The sequence below is a fragment of the Corapipo altera genome, unplaced genomic scaffold (genome assembly GCF_003945725.1).
Source record: "Corapipo altera isolate COAL_440 unplaced genomic scaffold, ASM394572v1 112, whole genome shotgun sequence".
Classification (NCBI taxonomy): Eukaryota; Metazoa; Chordata; class Aves; order Passeriformes; family Pipridae; genus Corapipo; species Corapipo altera.
The window spans coordinates 5,067,402-5,083,328 of NW_020884899.1; the positions used below are offsets into that span (position 1 = coordinate 5,067,402).

The 15,927-nt window shown below is 39.5% G+C and overlaps 1 protein-coding gene across 9 annotated transcripts in view; it reads left to right on the forward strand.

The window, feature by feature from the left end:
* The window catches only part of MAST2 (microtubule associated serine/threonine kinase 2), a 192,168-nt gene that overhangs the window by 82,955 nt on the left and 93,286 nt on the right, over nucleotides 1–15,927 (forward strand). Inside the window, exons 1-3 of one of the 9 annotated variants that reach the window (XM_027648983.1) lie at nucleotides 6,117–6,183; nucleotides 6,525–6,764; nucleotides 8,722–8,928. The exons of 5 other annotated variants lie outside the window; for them this stretch is intronic. In XM_027648983.1, coding sequence (XP_027504784.1) covers nucleotides 6,715–6,764; nucleotides 8,722–8,928 — 257 coding nt within the window. In that variant the 5' untranslated portion in view covers nucleotides 6,117–6,183; nucleotides 6,525–6,714. Of the gene's footprint in view, nucleotides 1–6,116; nucleotides 6,184–6,215; nucleotides 6,765–8,721; nucleotides 8,929–15,927 lie in introns of those variants that run through there. 3 more of the 9 variants (XM_027648981.1, XM_027648980.1, XM_027648987.1) reach the window with 3 other exon arrangements.

Genomic DNA, 15,927 nt, shown 5'->3' on the forward strand with positions numbered 1-15,927 from the left:
GTGGAAGTAATTTAGATGGGCAGATGCTCCGTTTTCTCTGTTAGCATTTTTAAGAATCTGTCACGCTCTTGGAAACAGCTAGCTTGGATTTCTCTGAGACTAAAGCCTCTATTCATTTCCTTAAGCATAGTAAGAAAAGTAGTAGTAGTGTAAGCTTACTTCTAATTACCAGCTTGAGCTGATCCTGATATGGAAGTAGCTGTGGTGTTGAGTGTTGCTGCACTGACATCGCTGAAGTGACTCCAGAGAAGTCACTGATTATTTATGTGATATGGACAACTTTGATCACTGTTCTTCAAACAGTCTGTTGACAGAAGTCTAAGCACACAGCTCCTGGGCCATGCAGGTCAGGTGTTTGTGGAGCAGGCAATCTAATAGAGGTATTTCAGTTAAGTAGCACATGTTGGGAAAAGTGGGCTTTTAAAAATGCGATTTAAACAAACAGTAATTTTTTTAAAATGCATTATGATGTTTAAAGAATTTTAGTGAACCTAACTTGTGTTTCAAGGATATTACAGAGCTTAGTTTCTGCTATGATTTCAGATTTATGGTGGAAGAAATTGCATTATTGATTGCATTGTATAAAAGAGAAAGCTTCTGTACTGCCTGCTGTTGCATTATGATTTAAAATTGTTTCCCAAAGCTTGTGGACTACGGACATGAAGCTCACAAAAGCATATAACCTTTCTTCCTCAGGTTTCTGGTTCTAATGCGAAATTATTTTCAGCCTTCCAGTGTAAGCTATCCCCTTTGTATAAGAAACAATGTTTGGAAAATGCTGTGTAGTGCCAGTGATTCAGGGCTGAACAATACAACAGATCAAAAGGTCTTTTTTTTACAGTGAGGCATGACCAGACCTTTTTGTTTAGTTCATATGACAATGATAAACCAGTCAGGGAGTTATTTAAAGAACATGAAGCACTAACTGGTTTTGGTTTTTTTTTTTAACCAGTATGCCTCAAAGGCTGGCTTAACGAGATTTGAGAGGTTCCTAAGACAGGTGGTGTTCATCATTTGAAGATTATGAAGGTTCTTTGATCAAATAGTTGAGCAGTGAGTTATCAGTAAGTTTTTTGTTAATGTAGCTTAGATATTTTTGCACAAAACTTTTGGAACTGAAATTGAGGATGCCACAGATATTCCCTTCCCTCATTCCAGTGTGGAGGTGGGTATGACACAAAAATATTTATGTATTTTCATTTGAAATATCTGAGATGCAAATGAAGTGTTTCATATGTGTGTAGTGGTTTAGTTACCAGTAACTAAACCAAATGACTGAATCTTTTATTTCTGTATTGATTTAACATCTTCAATTTTCATTGCTTCACTTTAGTTTTCTTCCAGAAGTGAATGCCTTTTAAGCCATCATTATGTGAAGAAATTTAGCAACCCGTGTCAAGAAGATCCAGGCCATAAATTTTAAGCACAAGGTTGCAGCTATTACTGAGATTGAAAATCTATGAAGAATTGAAATGTTTTAAGTTTGTTGCCTTTTTTTATCTAGTTGATTATTGGCTTGTGGTTTCTGGAATTACAGATTCTGTAATCAAGTCCAGTCCCAAGTCAAGTCAAGAACCAAATGACTTCTTGTTGTTTGAAAAGTTTAACTTTTAAGAAATGAGTAGTGCATTGGGCTGATACAAATGCCATATATATGTATACATATACATATAAGAATTGGTATAAATACCAATATATACTGTTTGTGTTGATGCTGTACTGTTAAGTGTACAGGCTCACTGAAAAGGGACTTGTGGAGTTGATGTACATGGTTTTGCATATCCCAGTATCAGAATACTTACTTGGGTTAAAAAAAAATCCACTTAGCCTTCGAATTAGGAATTAGAGATATTTATATCAAGGGAATAATTATATGTGTGTATATATATGGTAAAAAATACACGTATACTATGTAGAAATTTGTTCAATTTGTCCTGTTCTGTCGAAAACGACAGCATAACAACTGTAAGCAGTTCTCAGTTCTTCCGGAGGCTTTTCATTTGCTTCAATCAACTTAACAGTGAACCTCATAAGCACAAATAAATTCTGAAAGTAAAATTTATTCCGAAAAGCTGTTGCTGTGCTGTGGCTGATGAGTAGGGATAGTTATGGATGTAGCTACGTCCTGATTCATTGACTGTCAGTCATTGACTTTTGTTCACCGACAGAAGCAGATGCAGGAATTGACAGGAGGATGAAGTGTCTGGCTTGAAGCCACAAACCCTCAAGAGGTGCATCCATTTGCTGCACAAACTCCAGCCTTTGTAGCAGTTCAGTAGCGATTGTGTTATATACAAACATCAGCCACTCAGCATTTTTTTGTGTGCTAGTCTTGAGGCTGGGGTGCACTTCCTACTGTAAAAAAATATTTGGGGAGGAAGTAATTATTTTACAGCCAGCCAGAAGCAGAATGAAGACTTGATTATTGCTGCTTTCTTGGTGATTACTTCGTTGATTGTTGGGTTAGAAAGGTTTTAGCCTGTGGATTAGCTTGGGTATTTGTCATTGCTGAATGGAGAAGGACAAGCTTTTCCTGACAATGCTTCTAAATTTTTCTTTGTTTGACTCTCATTGCTTCATATTTCCTGGGACAATATGAGTAGTCTCTGTTTTTCTGCAGGGGCTGATTGTAGGCACGGACAGCAACAGTTGCTGTGCCTGTTTGTGCTAAGGAGAAGGAGTGGAGTTACATGTTTCAGTATTTTTGCCAGGAGAGCATGAGCAGTTTTCCTAAAGAAGGAAATTCATCTAAAGAAGGTCTTGTGTAGAAGCTGAAGAGAATGAATGGTGGGATAGAGCCTGTGAAATCTGTTGATGAGTGATTCTGTTTCCATATTAGCAGAAAGAAGCACAGGCACAGTGTAAAGGATGGCTTTGTTCTTAGATATGTTGCGGTCTTATTTTGAAATAATCAGCACAGTGAGCAGACATGTAAAACAGATGGGGGAATTGTATGCAGGGTGACACTAAGAGAAATGCCTAATTATTTAGATACATTTTTGTTGTAAATGTACTTAAAGTGTTTGTGTTTCTATAGGGGAGTTATGTTTAGTACACTAAAGGAAATTATACTCAACTGAGTTGTAGGCTGCTAAGAGGTTGAATAGTACGAGAACAGGAACAAGTAGTTATGTTCTGTCTCTGGTGTGGTTCAGTAATCAGAGTTCAAAGTTTTCCTTTAATGAATTATGCATATAAATGTATTGGTTATGTTTTTCCCCATGCTTTGTTCACAAAAGAAATAATTACCATTCATGAATATTTTCTTTAATTTCAAATAGCGAATGTGGAGTGATAGACCCAAACTTTGATCTCCAGCCTATTAGTGGAAGTGGTTTAATTATTTTCAGCCATTACCCTGTTGTGTTCTTTTGGAGCTACATCATGTACAGAGATTGGTTTTTATATTGTTGGCTTCAGCTTTCATGTGGTTTTGATGTGCACCTGCACGTGAAGCGCGCTAGAGACGGCCCTGACCTGAAAGGACAGAGGTGGGCACTGTGCAGCAAGAGGAGGTTGGTGATGCACCACCTGTGTGTGTTCATGTGTTTAACAGCAGTTCAGCACCCAAAAGACCAGGCTGCAAAGTGCAGTTCTCACTGCACCAGCCTGCAGCTCACGATTTCTTCTGGTTGCCTCCTCGGCTGATCAGCGGTCACTGAATCCAGTTGGGGTTGCACTTGAGCCATCTGGCTTCTTGTTCAGTACCCCATTAATAATAAATGAATAATAAATGTGGTTGTTTATAACATGAATTTTATTGACTTCTTCAGGCTTTTTAATGAAAAATGTGGGTTTATATTTCAAATCCTTATGGTTTCTAAAGGAAATTATACTCAACTGAGTTGTAGGCTGCTAAGAGGTTGAATAGTGGGTTGCCACTGTGGGTTGTTGTAATTTCTGGGCTATCTAAATGAGTAATTTGCTAAAAAGAATATATGGCTTTCCCACATTATATCTAAATTTGAAAAGAATAATTTCCTCAGCAAACTAAATTTGCTAAACCAGTTTTTAACTTCAGATATAAGTTGTGTTTGTTAATTCTTTTCTGCTATCAATGATCTGTATCAAATATATTTTAAACTCTGTGTACAAATGGAAAAAGAACATGGAGGCATAAGAAACATGAAAAAAAATTGATACAGAATATGTCCAGTAAAAATACATATTTATATAAATCAAATATTACAGACTGCTGTTTTGATAGTGATAGGTGCTGGTAAAAAGTAGTATTTACCTTAAATTTTTATATCTATCTCTGAAATATGGTAAGCAATGTAATAGTGTTTGCTAAAGACTTATGCAAGCCTTTATGGTGGTTTTTATCCCTTCTAATTGCTTTTTAACACAGTTTATGTCCACTGTGGGACTTCTTTTCTCTTGTTCTCTCTCTCCTTCTCTGCACTACCCTTCCACTTACAAACCTCTGAAGAGTCTTAGTTGCTACAGCCCTAGACATTTCTGAGGGTATTTCATTAAACAAGTCTTCATCATAATTTGTTAAACCTACTCCCAGCTTCCTGACAGTAAAATAACGCATAAACACACCAGGGAGTTCCCTGGGAGGATATGCTGAATTACATGTATTCTTTTTAATGTTTAGACCTTGAAAACAACATGAAGTTTGATGGCAGGAAAGAAAATTTCTGGCCTTTAGTGCTGGTTTATGTCTTCGCGTTGACATGCTCAGGTGCTGTGGGAATTCCTTCTGTATCTGCAGAGAAATGGAGTATATCATTCTGTTTCTGCTCATCTTGGCGGGTGAGTGTTTCTGCTGGTGATGGATCGATGCCGTTTCCCTGCCAGGAGCAAGTGCTGTTGCCCCAAGAGTGGGGAAGCCAAAGTGTTGGAAATGGATGAAAAATGGTTCTGAAAAGGAGTAGTGAGTTGTGCTACTTTCGCACTCTGTTCTGATTTGGATGTGGAAATAAAGTAGAGCAATAATGCCTCCAGTCGATGCTTTCTGCTTGTGATGCTTTCTATAGAAGGGGAGAGAAAGAGGTGATCTCTTCTGACCACCCCATCCTTCTCTGAGTGCGTAGAAGCAGCTCACAAGCAGTGGATCAAAAATAACCTGCTGCTCTTAAGCTGATACGTGGGGCTGGCTCTGGAGGTGGAACATGCCAGATTATTCCTGGGGGGCTCCGTAGCAGTGTTGCTATTTGTATGTTAGGCTTTAAAAATAATTTGGAAGCATGGTTTCTCTAAGGGAATGATTTGGTGAATTAAGGGGATTTTAGTGATCTGCAAAGACTGTAATCTGAGAGACAAAGAATTTATGGAGGCTTTCATCAAGGATTTAAAAGTGGAAAGAGTCTTTCGTGCAGTTCTTATTATTGAGTTTCCACTACTTCATCCAGGTTCTCATTTAAAGAGTATAATAAAATTACACATACCATACCAAATTTGTACCTTTTGTTGCTTGCTGTGCTGTCTTACTCAGAAGGCACAGTGTGGGGGGGCAGGGGCTCTGGCTGTGTAAGGAGCAGACACCCGGGTCCTTACTCCTGAGCCTGGGCAGTCTGTTTTCCTGACCAGCTGTAGCTGTTGAGAGGTTGGGGATTTTGTAGAGTGGGGCACTCCTGCTGTGATTGGAATTGTGGGAGGGTCTGAAGATAGGAGTTGTCACCTGGAGTTTGACTTGTTTGATGAGTAGTTGTGAATGGCAGTCTTCCCCTGCCTAAATACAGTCTTTAACACTTTGAAGTCTATCAAAGACAGATATTTGGAAATTTTTTGGGAGGAAGTTGCATACGTGAAAAAATTGGAAAATGTTGGATGTTATTTGGGAAGGTTTTGTTAATAGCATGAAATTGATTTTGAGCTGATTGAAGTTGCCGTTTGCAAGCCAAACTGCCAGACTTGCACTGTAAGGGAACATTGTCTCCTAATGGTGTTTCCCATTCCCCCCCCCCCCCTCAGTATCTGGCTCCCCAGGCTGCTGCGAGTGCTGTTGCTCTGTTTTCAGCTCTGGAATCCATGAATTTTATAGCTGAAACACAGCTTGGGAATTAGGGGAAGGTGTTTTAAGATTAAAGTTGTGTGTGTCGTTCAGGGGATTGATTTCTGCACGGGGGCTGGTTCACGTGTTCCCCCGCCGGCCGGGAGCAGCTGCTCCTCGCACACCGCTGATGACTCTGCCAGGGCTTTGGATGGGAGCAGTGGCTCTGCTCCTGTCGCCGTGTGAGTCTCCAAGCTGCTCTCTGAGGTTTCTGCCAGAATCCTTTCAAGTGTGCCATCGCTCCCTTTGGCTTTCCGCTTTCCTTTTGATTTGGTGAGCGCGACTGCTCCTGCTCCTGCTCCTTGGAGCCCAGGAGAAGTTGGTCTCTGATTTGCTGTGGGCTCAGCCGGAGCGTGTCAGGACCACATTGCTGGCTGTGTGACAGGTCAGGTGGCCACTCTGTGTCCTGGACTTGTCGCCACCTTCTTCCTTTCGTGCTGGTGGGCTTCGTTTCCTTTCGCTGGATGCCGTGAATAGACTCGCGGGATATTTTAATTTTTTTTTCCTATTTATAAATAATTAGTTTTTTTACATGAGCTGTGCGATTAATCTGGACCATTACTGAGCTCCTGAGGTCTCTCTGATGCTGGGGGTATATGAAGAGCTTGGAATTGCACTGATTGTTCTGTGCTCTGCGTTGGAGTGATAACGGTGGGCTCTCCTTCCCGGCTCTAAGCCTCTTATGCTGGGAAGAGGCACAGGGTATCAGCACAATGATGAAACGGAGGAAACAGAGGCTTGGAGCCCCATCTCTGCGGATCCAGTAAGGACTGTAGTGAAAAATAAATTGCACTTAAACATTTCCAGTTGAAACTGTGAAGAAAAACCAGCCAGAGTTTTCTGTGGCCAATAGACGTTGCTTTTATTTCTTAGAACTTTATCTGTCGTGCTTATTTGACTGTACAGGAAATTTCATTTGGAACCTTTAGCATTTTACTTTTGTGGAGTATTTGCCATAAAGTATAGCCAAAAAAGAGCAATGTTTAAATATTTTTAACTGGGGTATATTGTGGTTAGGTTTTCTACCAAGTATTAATGTAGTAAAACTGAATGTTTGTAACTCTATCTAGTTTGATCACTCTTCAGATTTAAAAAGTACTTCTAATAATCTGTCAGGAAGGTGTCACAGGGCTCAAAGCTTCAGAAACCTTGGCTATCATTATTATCTTTTAAAATAAAGAATGTTATAGCAAACTTTAAGATTTAAAGCTAAAAGTTTTTACTTTCTAGAAATACATTTTTATATGTATTTCTATAAATAGATTTCAAACAAGCAATTCCATTTTAATGCTTGTGTCCTTTATAAATGCTTTGAAATCTACTAATGAAAACTGCTATTTCTGATGTTTATAATTATATTTATTGTTTCTACTTGGTAAAATATTAAAGAAATTGTGTATTTAATACTATGTTTATAAGTAGGGGAGGTTAAATGAATCTATCCCATAGTCAGTGGAGGGAGGAGCAGGGTAAGAGGCAGGCTTAACCTTTTCTGTCTTCAGACTGTAAAGCTCATCAGCTGTGTAAGCAGAGATTGCTAGTGGGGAGGATTTCCAGTATGTAAAGGTTACTTACTGATAAGTATTTGGATTCATTAGGAAATCTAAAGCAAGGAACATGAACAAACATGCTTGACTTCAGGACTTGAAGTGTAAAATATCTGAATTCTAAACAAAACTGAAGCGTCCTTCAGATTTCCATTCTTCTCAGTTTTATGTTTAAATATGGCAAAGAGAAACTTTTTTCAGCCCTCAGTCAAAAATCAAAGTTACAGCTGTAAGAGTAGAGTGGCTCTAGGTTGTATTCTAACACATAAGAACACTTTGTAATACCAATATTTGTAAGTTAACTTTTACTTTATTTCTAGTGAAGGACATCTCATCGTGTATAGTTCCATAAAGTAGGTGTCAGAACCTCTGCTCTGTGTTTCTGTAGAAGTCTGTTTGCAGCTTTTTGAAAAGCAGCTACCTTGAGGCATTTTCTGTGCTCTCTGTGTGTACAAATGTGTGTTGGCTGCTACCCCTGCAAAAGAAGGACAGTTCACAGAGCTGAGCACAGAGCTGGGCATCAGCGTCCTCACCTGCAATCCTGGTACAACCAGGGATGTGCTGTGGACATGTCACTTTAACCTCTTTGTGCCTCAGTTTCCCCACTGCTAAAATTAGAATAAAGCCATTTTGCAGTGCTGCTTTCAGGCTTAAGTAGTTGTTGTTCTAAAACACTGTCACTGCTAAGTGTTGTTTTCTAGTTTAATGGTTTGTGTAATTCATATTTTCACAGTTGGGTATTTCTGTTATTGCCACAGCTGTGGTATGACCATGGCTCCCAAATTGTGAAGGCTGTGATACAAATGGTCCATGTCTGTTACTGGTACCATTATCAATTTGTTGTTTTTACTCAGTTAAATGTTTTATATTAGAGACTGACGGTGGTGCATATTCCAGAAAGCCTGGAAATCGCTACAAAGAAGAATTTGGATAATTCCAGATTGGAAGGTTTTTGTAGTGGAAAAATAACATTTAATAGATATTAAATTGAATGAAAAATACATTTTGATTTGGATGGTAATGGAAAGCATGACTTTTGACCACTTAGTTTATTGCATTTAGTGAGAAAGGTATAACTTGTATTTTGGAAGTATCTTTTTTTTTTTTTTAATTGAAACAAAAAATGTGATATTGACCCTGATTTTTTTTTTTTCTACTGTGGTACCTTGTCAGAATCTCCTCTCCTTTGTACTCCCACTGCCGAGGAAATGATGTTCATCAGCACATGTTCTCTCCTACATCTGCTCCAGGTCTGCAGCATCTTAAATTCCCATTTAGTGCTGACTGTGCACTTGTTACTTCTCCTCTAGTATTTTACCTGAACTCACAACCCCAGAGCAATCCATCTAGTCCGTGCTACAGCCATCCTTTTCAGTGGAGGTAAGGAAAGGTGTCAACTAGGAATTGCTAATGGTTTGGTGTTGGCATAACCATCTATGAACTTAACAGCTTTATAGTTTAAGAGAATAACATCTAACAGAAGGGAACAGCCTTTTAGTCGTAACTTACTTACAACCACTTAGTGTTCAAGTTCATGTTGCTTATGGCTACAAGGTTTTTTTAGTTCATGTGTAGTTTAAGGCCCTATGTAGGGATAAAGGAGTGGAAACCTGTCTGCTGGTGTGTGCATGCAAATTGCTGGTGGTTAGCTTCTGAATATGTGTGCAACTTGTACCATGCATCAAAGGAGCCCTCACAAGCATGGCTGATGTCAAGAAAACCAATATAAAAGTAAAACAGGCAAGAGTGAGGTTCTTTAAAAATACCTGTCTAGAATAGTGGGTCTGTGCTAAAGGACTACATTCAATTCTATTCACTGGAAATCCACGTTGCTGTCTTACAGAGGCTGGCAGGATGAAGTCTCCAAATGATAACGAGTAAAATCAAACCTGTTGTTAGCAGGTTTAAATGTGGGGTACTAGAGTCTGTAAACCAAAACCAGCCCAGTTTGTATTAAAGCATTTGAGAGGTTGACTGATGTATTTTTCCTTCAGGATTAGCTCTTGCTTCTTGTTGTGCTCCTATGGGACATGCATAGACACCAGCAGCCCCAGTGGAAACCTTTGGCTTCTTCACTAAGAGGAAACTTTACCTAGTGAGATAGTCCCAGGCAAAGGCTAACACAAGCTGGAGATCTTTGTGTGTGTGGTTATGAAACTGGAGCTCAGTGTGGTACCTACTTAAAACTTGAGCCAGCATAGCATCAGAGGGCTGGTTTTGAAGTTCACATGCTGCAGGGTGGATGTAGCTGGTCAAATTTCAGTTACTCATCAGGTGGTAATGCAATAGCCCCTGAATCTAGACTGTTATTTCAGAGGGAGACTGCTCCTGCTGGCCAGCTCTGGTGGGAGTAACCAGAAAATGCGAAGTTGAATTATTTTAGGCACCTGCCCCTCTAATGCAGAGTGATGTCTACTACATCTGTTGAGGGGAAATCAGGTTGTCAGCAAAGGAAGGGGATGTTGCCCGTGTCTGTCCTCACTGTGCAGGGCCATGGAGAGGGGCTTGCCCAGCAGGCTGCTGCTCTCCCTGCACTGTTGGGCAGCAATTGGTGACAATTCTTAATAAGGTGCTCATTTTGGCAGCACTGGCGGTGAAGTGAAGGGCAGCAACTACAGAACAGTCTCCTGACATTTCAGTGTCATTGTCATCAATCTAATTTTAAATGAATTTTTATTATTTAAAGGCTGGTGTTGGGTAATGTTCCTTTAAACAAGGGTGATTAAATACGATTAAATGCTTTTTAGCCTTGGGGCTAATTAACAGACTGGTAAGTGGCAATTAAATATCAAAATTAGATTATTGTTGAAGTCAGTTGAGAACTGTTCTTTTTGGAGATGAGATCTGATGATTATTGATTATTTTCAAAAGGCCTTTTTGGTGCTTACTGCTTTTTTTCCTCTGAGAAACCTTCAAATTTTAGGCTTCTGACACGGGTCAGTGAATAATTTTCTCTTTAGGAGCAGTTCATATAAAAGTCTCATCATCAAGTTTTATTCCACTGTTACTATGAACTCTCCTTGATAATAATATTTTTCACCTAGGGGGACCTTCCAGCCATCTGCTCTTTAAATACTGAATGGTTGATGATTCACAGATATGTTGTTCTGTGTAAGAGCTTAGGTCTGCTATAATAACTTTTTATTTTCGTCGTTGTTGCTTTCACCTGTGCAGCCCTTGATCCTGTTTTATCCAGTCTTTCTTTGTTGTAGTTTTGTTTACTTGGTTACGGTACCAGTGATAGCCATTCCTGCTTGCTTAGAGCAAAGGTTCATCTTGGCAACTCAGTACTGTCATTGATCTACTCAGCTTAGCACCCTCAGTTAGCCAGGCAGAGGTTCATTTCCATGGCTATGCAAGGAACTGCTGAAAAATGTAGCAAGTAAAAGGCCTTGACGTTAAATCTTTCTCACTTTTTACCTTTGGTACGTTGCTTTTGCAAGAATTTGCACAGGTTTTCCCTTCTTTTCTATATTTCACGGTGTCATTGATATTTTTACTGATGTCCAGACAGGTGGCATGGAAGTTCATGGCTTCTGAAAGAATTGATCTAATTGAGATTGAAAATATTTTATACGTAACCTTTGAACAGATGAAAATAATGTAAACCTTTCAAAAGAGTAAAAGGAAATGTGAAATGGCTTGATTACAACACAAGCAAATTGATAACAGGTGGAATAAGACTGCATTAGTAGATGGAACTGTGGGTTGGAATTAAGGTCATGTAACTTTAGGAAGAAAATAGGATGATGTTCAAAATTAAACAAGTATTGAGTCTCATCTTTGGGATCTGGCTTGCGCTCTTCTGGGGGTAGCAGGGAAGTCAAATTACTGAAGAAGAAAATGAGGCCATGTTTCACAGCTGGTCCTCTTTATGAGTTGGCAAATCTTTATGCACCCATATTTGTACTTTAATTTAATCAAAATACAAATTTACAGCATCTTTTGATCTCAAGTTGCTTAAAATATGTCATGAATTAATTGTTCTAACTTGGAAGTGATGAACTCTGAGATTAAAGGAGGGTGAATTTCCCCCATTTCAGAAAATGTTACACGCTCTGTAACACCCTCAGCAAGATATAAGACAGTTTCAGTAATTCTAGAAACAGTTTAATTTGTTTGTGATAAGAAGGATGAAAGTGTTCAGGTGCCATATTTCTGGCATCTGTGTGTACTGTAGGTTAGCTGAAGTCTCAGTGGAAATTTGCTTTATCCTAAGAAATCAAGGGAAGAGTTGGCTTCAGCTGGATTTTTCAAGGGGTATTTTCTCCTGCTATTTTGATTCCATGAATTCATGCCAGTTGTGGAACATGCTCCTATAGAGATATATGGTAGAGATTATTTTTATAGGAATGTTTTCCCTTGGAACTTCTAGCTTTAATAGAGTCTCTTGATAATAGCTATTAATTTTTTTATAGCTTTGCAGAATACTTTAATAGAATTTTTTCCTAGCCTGTGCAAAATCTGGTCACTATTTCTGGGAGAGATGGTGATCAGACCCTTGCTGTCTCATTTAAGTAAAACAAAATGGGAAACCTAATGTTGCTCCGAAACACTCAGTGTTTGAGCACAGTACATAATTACTTGATCAGTGTGTAATTACAATGTTATGAGTTTTATATAATTAGGATTTTATGGACATCTGTGATATAATTTAAGAATATATTAATTTATTTACATAAAAAGCCTATTCTAGGAAACAAACTTTTAATCAATAACTGTGGTAAGTAACAAGAATGTATCATGCATAGGCATTCACCAAATGTACTGGGAGGGTTGCCTGCCTTTATTTAAAGCCTTTTTTTGCCCAAGCTGTTGCAGTGGGTAAGGGGAGACCTATATTGAGAGCTATGGCTTGTTTGGGTGTGTGAGTGAGGTTGGGTGGGCAGTGTCCTGGGTGAGTCTGCTCCATTGCAGTAAATCAGGTGGGCTTCAGCAAACCTTCACCAAAGGGTGGGGATGGAGACATCCACCTCCTTGGAATGAGTGTCCTGTTAGACTGTGGCTCTTTGTCTTGTGTATCAGGATTGCTGGTGTGTCTCCAGGAGAGAGCCTTGTAACTCCAGTCCTTCTGCTTCGAGGCAGGTGCAGAAATCCCTTCCCATAGTACAAGGATGTATCCTTGGCACACTCATCCCCAGATCACATGCAGTTTGGGTTTTGAAGACTGCATATATTTTACAACTGTGGGGCAGCACCTGTAAACAGGAGAAGTTCCATATTTTTAGGGAAGATCAAAAACATTTCAGAATTCAGACTTGATGAGGTTCTTTATTTTTATTTTGAAATATCTCAAGGCTTCTCAAAAGTTGGTGAGGGTCTCCTATCTCTCTACTTAAATTTCTTTTAGTTTAAAGTCACTTGATATGATAAAGGTTTTAAGAGGTTTTTTGAGTTAGAAATTCCTATTTGACAAATGTCAGGATTAATGAAGACGCCTACATTCAGCTTGAATGACATTTGGAAATTGTTTTGGGTTTGCAGCAAGTGTTATCCTCCTGTTTTAGTGCTTGAATTGGTACAGGTTCAGCTTTCCTAAAGGTGCTAAATAATTGGTCAGAGTTGACTGCAAGACAGCATAATGTCACTTTTGGAAACAATGTAGATCAGCAATTCAGGAATAATGAGTAACAGAACAACTTTGTGGATATATCATTATGCGAACGGTGAAATGATGAATTTTGAGTAGGTAAGCTTTTGGCAACTGAATTCTAATCTACATCTCACATTGAATGAATGAATTTCCCACAGTTCATTTATTTTTTAATGGAATTTTTTCTCTTTATTCCTTTTCTTTTGTACCGGTTGTTAGTCTCGGGAATCATTTTTCCCATCTAGGAGACTATGGGGGATGGACATAGGTGATACCTAAAATGCGACAGGCTTGGATAACTTCTTGTCTGTCTTAGGCTGATTGGAAACTGTTTGTTAACTGTCACATGGTTGGGAATATCGAGGCATGGTGGCCTGAATGGTGTGATTTTTTTTTATGTGAAGGCATTACCTAAATGCAAAAATCCTGGTGTCCTGCCTGCAGTAGCAGAAGAGTTAAACCCTGGGGTTTGGAGCTCGAGGTGTGAATTCTTGTCTCAGTCCAGGCTCACAATTTGGCTGCCCTCCATGGGACCACTTGTAAATCATAACCTGGTGGTTCGACCTGGGAAATTGGAGGCTCCCAGAGGAGAGTGTGTGCTTGTGACTTCAGAAGTTGGAGGGCTTTACTGTTTGTCAGCCATTTCACCTAAAAACCATATATGGTTATGGTTCATAGCTGATTTTTCTATATAATTGTGTTTGAAGGCTGTGATCTGCTGCTACACCTGCTAAGAGCTGACTCACTATAGCTGCACTACTAAGAGTTTGGCATGGTTGGGACAAGTTAGCAACTTCTGGTGAGGAATGAAAATATCAGAAGGTTCTTAAGAGACAATAGAAAATACTGAAGCCTTTTTTTTTTTCTGTCCTGATTCTCAAATAATGGTGATTTCCTCAAACACCAGTAGTGTGCTCAGTTCTGTATAAAATTTTTCCTGCCACATAGTCTGTCCCTCAAAGGCCTTTTGATGTTGAGTACAGATACAGAAACAACCCGAGCACTGAAACATTCCTGGCAAGGGAATAATTCTGAGAAAGAAATATATGTTCTTAACCAGGCAGTCATGTGTTTATTATTGTTGATAGACAGTGCCATGCATTTTCCAAAATTTGTTTTTAATCAGCCTGTGAGGCAACCAGGTGCTATTTTTAGTTCTGACTTGGAAAATTGGTGAGTGTGCACACAGGCCTGTTAATGTCCTGTTCTGAAGCACTAATAGTAGAGATGTACTGACAGTGAGCTTAAGGAACGTTTAGAGTGTAAAGAAGGAAAGAAGATTTCAGGGTACCTTTTTACCAGTTTGGGAAGTGGTGTCCCATTTCAGCTGTGTCTCACTCTCCTGAGCTATGGTGAACTTTTGTCTCAAATTTAAGCTCTTGTTTGAATGCAGCAGAGCTTCATCCTCTGTAATGGACCCATTCATGCTCTGTTTTCTCCAGGCTGTATCTGTGCTCCCCTTTTTTTCAGAATCTTTCTTTTCCTGTTATTGTTCATTTGTCTCAAATATGCTTCTTCTAGTCCTCCAAGTTCTCTCTTACCCTCATTTATCTCCTGAAATTTTGCTGCTTTGGCTAGTGGTTATTATTCTGTCATTCAATGCCTTGTGTGGTACTTGAGAGCATAATCTTCTAACCTAGTTTACATTACACTGTCATTATGAATTATTAATGTTCTAAAATAAAATCTTCAAACAGTAATCTTTGCTGTGGTGAAAGAGCTCTGTGTGCTTTTGTTTCCTTCCTGTTCTCCCTGTCCTTTCCTTTCTTTAGACCTTTAGGTCTTTAGAGCAGGGATGTTATTGATCCAGCCGTCTGGTAAAGACTTGCTGTGCACCGAGAGTCTCATTGTCACATCTCTGGGCTCAGATGGGCATTTATTTATATAAATACTAAAAAAAAAAAGTTTTGGAAGTAATTCTTTTGATTCTGATCTAAGACCTGCTGCACGAGTAGAAGTGATAATGTATGTTTGGGTTACAGCTTGCCTGAAAAGGTGAATACTATTTTTTGTACTCTCTATTGTATTTCAGTTTTTGTTCCTGTGATTCTCAGTTTTATTTGCGAACAGATGAGAAATGCGAAATAGCAGAACAGGTCAAGCTATAATTCTCAGCAAAATTTTAGGGCAAAATTTTCCACTGAAAGAAATCTGGTAAAAATCCCTATCAACTTTCCTCCACACTTCATTTCAATGCAACCATTCGTCCATTCTGCTTCCGAGAAACTGGAAGATTTCAAAATCATTAAACGTCCAATTTTCCGAGTGAATCAACGCACAAATATTGACCAGAAGTGTTCCTTTTAGGTCACAGGTGTCCGCCTTGCCCTTGCAGAGAACTTACAACTAATTTGAGCCAAATGGAGTGGATTATGGCTGCGTTTGTCTTTGGCACGGAGGAACAGCCCACGGGGACATGTTCCAGCCTGTGCCCCACGGCCGGGCACGCGCAGCCTCCGCTCGTGGCAACATGGATCAGAAACCTGTGACCTGTCGCTTCTGCAACCTTCCCCTTCTTATTAAGGACAGGGGCAGCTGCAGCCCACGCCGCAGAGCGCCGCGGTCGGTGGTTTACGTAGTGCTGTTGTAAGTGGTCGTTAACGTGAAAATATTTGTTACTTTTGCGCGAGCTGCGTTTCCTCTGCAGAAAGTGCGTTCCCCGGGCACGCAGGTGTTGCTCGTTGGCACGCGTGGCCCGTGCGCTCTCAGCCCGGGTGTTTGTTTAGAAGTTTGTTTAGAAGGCAAGCTGGAAATATGATTTGCTTTTCTTACGAGCTGCGTTTTGA